Source organism: Bradysia coprophila, unplaced genomic scaffold (genome assembly GCF_014529535.1).
Source record: "Bradysia coprophila strain Holo2 unplaced genomic scaffold, BU_Bcop_v1 contig_94, whole genome shotgun sequence".
In the NCBI taxonomy this organism is placed as follows: domain Eukaryota; kingdom Metazoa; phylum Arthropoda; class Insecta; order Diptera; family Sciaridae; genus Bradysia; species Bradysia coprophila.
The window spans coordinates 385,756-390,178 of record NW_023504022.1 but is presented as its reverse complement, the minus strand read 5'-3'; the positions used below and the strand labels follow the sequence as shown (position 1 = coordinate 390,178).

Below are 4,423 nucleotides of genomic sequence, written 5' to 3'. Positions count from 1 at the left end.
TCGAAACTTTGCATATAGACGTTGATCGCTCCAAGAGGAAATTGTTCAATAATCAATCAAATCAAAATAATTACTGTGACGAGAGTGAAAGAGGGCATTCAATTCAATTGGCGACATGTGTAAGGCAGTGCACATTTTCGTGATAGCCACCTTGGTGATGATGATTCAATCGGGTCGGTGACGGTCAGAAAAAATGTCAGATTTAAATTTAAATAAACAAAAATTCGTATTTCCGAAGGTCTGGCTCTCAAATGCTTTAATTGTGACACTGACACGAATGAGGGATGTGCAGGTGGCGTGACGAATTTAGTAGCCGAGGTTCGTGTTAATTGCTTTCGAAAGCGTTATGTGACTTGTGGGTACATTTACTCTGACCACTAGTCAGTCGTGATTATTCTTTGGGTAATCAGGGAGCAATGACAATATCAAAACCGAGCAAAATAAAATGGGAAATTCGAGCAACGGCAAAGTTTTTCCACCGTAGCGGAAGATTATCGATTTTCAATCGACGGTAGTCGATGGTAATCGAATTTTAATCGATGGTAATGGATTAACGATTAAATTACCTCCTTCACGCAAAATTATTATTTTCTCGCCTCAGCTGATACTTTGAGTGCTGTCGGATGTTGTTAAAAACGTAGTCGAAATTGCATTTACACTCTGGTTAGAGTCAGCCCTATTGAAATGCAATTTTTAATTTCTTCCCATCGGGAAGCAAACATGTAGTTTTGCTCGGTGAACAAATCACTATAAATGCATTGCTTTGGACCTGAGTTGTTCAGGCCGTTTTCTCGAGTTTAGTGTATTGAATATATCACGATCATGAGAAGATAACTCTGAAATCATTTTTTGTCGTTTTTTTGGACCGTAACATGGCTGTTGCACTTTTCTTAGGCTCGGAAGTTTGACGAGTCTTGGCTTTACGTAAAATCTCAGCTCACGTCTTTCTTACCTTTTAAGGAATGCGATTTTATAAAACAAAAGGAAATGGAATCTCAGTATCTCAACCCACACAGAAATTTCCTACAACAAATATCTGACGTTAATTTCCACGGAAGCAATGAATCAATCCGCATGGTATGCCAGAAATTAGTTGGCACCGACGGTAATTCACCATTTGATAAAATGTTTTCCTTTCTCCGCTTAAATTTGAAACACATTCCCTCCTGATTTAGCGAACCACAAACGATCCGTCGTACGGCGTTGTCAGTTAGCGAACGTTGGCTGTGACTATGCCCACCAAAGAACAACGAAATCGATTTACAAAGATGTGAAAATTGAGACGTGTACGATATGCGACGATAACGATGCTTGTAATAGTTCGCCGATTAATCCGGCCTTGGGTGCGATAGTTGCTATTGCGGTGGTGACGGTTGCCGCATTTGGACGTTTAAGATTGTGAACAGAAAATAAAATGTAAGCCAAACAAAACAAACCGATTCAATTAAACGTAAACAAATCTTTGAAAATACCAAAAGAAAATTTTTTGTGCCTGAGGATCATAATTCGACGTTTTTCGTCACTGCACCTACGATCGATAAGTTCGATCAAAGTACTGCTTGTACAGCGACATATGTGCGTCCGAAAAAGTAACTTTGTCGGCCGATAAACGAAGCTAACAATGGAATTTCATATATATTTTTTCGGCCGCAATCGAGTGTGCCAAGTAAAAATGAAATAGTTGCAGTGATTTTCATGCTTCGGGGCCGAAAATGAGGACAATTTTTAACATTTTCTCGGGTTTTCTGCCCTTTGCATGAAAATTCACATGTGTACCTGTTTTGGGCGATTGATTTGTCGACCTTGTAGACCTCACTTCGCTTGTAGACCTCACTTCGTTCGTCCTACAATCCGCGAAATTGTCTAAAATCAATCGTCCAAAACAAGTACACAAATGTACTATTCTAGGGCTCTTCCTTTCGATTACAAATATTCTGAGTATATCGAGTATATTTTGAGCATATCCAGTATATCCAGCATATCGAGTATATCTTCCGTATATTCCGTATATCGAGTATAAGTCGTATGAGTTTGACAACCACATTAAGAAAAATGACAGTGTGTAGCTTGTGATCTCAGTAGTCTGGCAATCACATACAAAAACAAAAATTTTCCAAGGTCTTATCGCTCAGCCGATACGGTTTAATTTTATTTGTACAAATCGAATGACCTTTGTACAAATTAAATTCTTTTTTGTACACAAAAAATGACATTTTGTACTTAAAATTTCCATTTTGTACCATCCATTTTATACTAAAACAAAACCATTTCGTACGTAAAAATTACTTTATGAACACAAAATGTAATTGTTTGTACACTGAAAAATTGGCTGAAAAGTGCCACAGTGTACATAAAAAAAACATTGTATCTGTATGAGCAAAATTGGCCACAGCTGAAAACATCAGAAAACAAATTCTATATCCAACTATATTTAAGTATGTCCGAGTACAGTCGAGTACATCGCGTATATTCGACTTAATCCTAGTATATTCGACTAATACGAGTATTTTCGACTACATCCGAGTATTTTCAAATATTCGACTATATCCGAGACTTTTCGGCTGCATCCAACTATTCGACTATTCGATTGTATCCGAGTATATTCGACTATTCGATTGTATCCGAGTAAATTCGACTATTCAATTGTATCCGAGTATATTCGACTATATCCGAGTATTTTCAACTGTTCCGACTATACCCGAGACTATTCGACTGTATCCGACTATTCGACTGTATCCGAGTATATTCGACTATTCGATTGTATCCGAGTGTATTCGACTGTATCTGACTATTCGATTGTATCCAACTATTCGACTGTATCCGAGTATATTCGATTGTATCCTAGTGTATTCGACTGTATCTGACTATTCGATTGCATCTAACTATTCGACTATTCGATTGTATCCGAGTATATTCGACTATTTGACCGTATCCGAGTATATTCGACTATATCCGAGTATATTCGACTATTCGATTGTATCCGAGTATATTCGACTATATCCGAGTATTATCAACTCTTCGACTATACCCGAGACTATTCGACTGTATCCGACTATTCGATTGTATCCGAGTATATTCGACTATTCGATTGTATCCGAGTATATTCGACTATTCGATTGTATCCGAGTATATTCGACTATTCGATTGTATCCGAGTAAATTCGACTATTCAATTGTATCCGAGTATATTCGACTATATCCGAGTATTTTCAACTGTTCGACTATACCCGAGACTATTCGACTGTATCCTAGTATATTCGATTGTATCCGAGTATATTCGACTATTCGATTTTATCCGAGTATATTCGACTATTTGGACTTTTCCGAATATTTTCGACTATTCGACCATATCTGAGACTATTCAACTGTATCCAAGTATCTTCGACTATATCCGACCGAGTATATTCGACTATATCGAGTAGCTTAGATCATATATCAAGTTTTATTGTAACTGGAAGATATAGAAATTGTAATTGGTTGTAATTATAAATCACTTGATCCATATAAGAACGTACACCATCGCAAATGTTAATAATGTTATTATTTTTATGGAAGAGTCAGCGCCGCAGGCCGTGAAGAAATTGAAAAAATAAAAAAGCGGGGTCGAGGGGCGGCAGCCCCCGCAGAGGGGGGTCAAGGGGGGAGTATCCCCCCTTGAATGTTCGGGGGATTAGCGCGCTCATTTAATTTTACTAAGCGAATCCAATGAATTAGCGGTAGCGATAGCGTCGCTAAAAAAGTGGTTGATGAATGCAACCTTGGGTACAATGTTTTTAGCCCCGTACGAAGTACTGGGGGCTTATAAGATTAATATGCCGTTTGTAACACGTCGAATTGGAAGCAGACAGTAAGGGCAAAGCTTTTGGTTATGTTCATAGATGACGAATCCGCAATAAAAAAAATGTCCGTCCGTCCGTCCGTCCGTCCGTCCGTCCGTCCGTCCGTCCGTCCGTCCGTCCGTCCGTCCGTCCGTCCGTCCGTCCGTCCATCCGTCCGTCCGTCCGTCCGTCCGTCCGTCCGTGACCCCTCTAGCTTGAGCAAATCACAACCTTTTTTCAAAATTCTTTTTTTCCCCGATTGGTATCGACAAAAGTAAGGTCAAGTTCGAAAATGGGCATGGTAGGGTCGGCCCTTCCAGAGCTAGGGCCCTATAGGTGTTTTTCAGTCTTTCGACGATATCTACCGAAATACGCACGTAATAGCTGCTTGTGATATATCAAATGAAAGGTATTGACGAGTAGAACAAAGTTGCTGAACATTGTTTTTGTGTAGGATGCAACGCGAGCTTGTTGGGAGGGCTCAAAGGTCGTTACTCGGCCCTAAGTGTTTTTTCCACATAAATCGAGTAAATCTCATCCGATTTTGCCAGATTTAGTTTTTTATGGAAGGTAATTGAATACCGAAAAGAACGTGGCGAAAAAAGT

General features: G+C 39.2%; 1 protein-coding gene across 1 annotated transcript; it reads left to right on the top strand.

The window, feature by feature from the left end:
* On the top strand, positions 1-1,669 carry LOC119085551. Its single transcript, XM_037195970.1, has 4 exons — positions 1-173; positions 239-318; positions 961-1,105; positions 1,176-1,669. The coding sequence occupies exons 1-4, from the start codon at positions 116-118 to the stop codon at positions 1,400-1,402; spliced, it is 510 nt and encodes a 169-aa protein (XP_037051865.1). The 5' UTR covers positions 1-115; the 3' UTR covers positions 1,403-1,669.
* The last annotated feature ends 2,754 nt before the right edge of the window (positions 1,670-4,423 follow it).

Excerpts from the sequence above, each read along its gene's own strand:
- LOC119085551 (XM_037195970.1), top strand. The coding sequence starts at position 116 with ATGTGTAAGGCAGTGCACATTTTCGTGATAGCCACCTTGGTGATGATG. Across the intron at positions 319-960 it reads TGACGAATTTAGTAGCCGAG|GAATGCGATTTTATAAAACA; the intron begins GTTCGTGTTAAT and ends TTACCTTTTAAG. Across the intron at positions 1,106-1,175 it reads GAAATTAGTTGGCACCGACG|CGAACCACAAACGATCCGTC; the intron begins GTAATTCACCAT and ends CTCCTGATTTAG.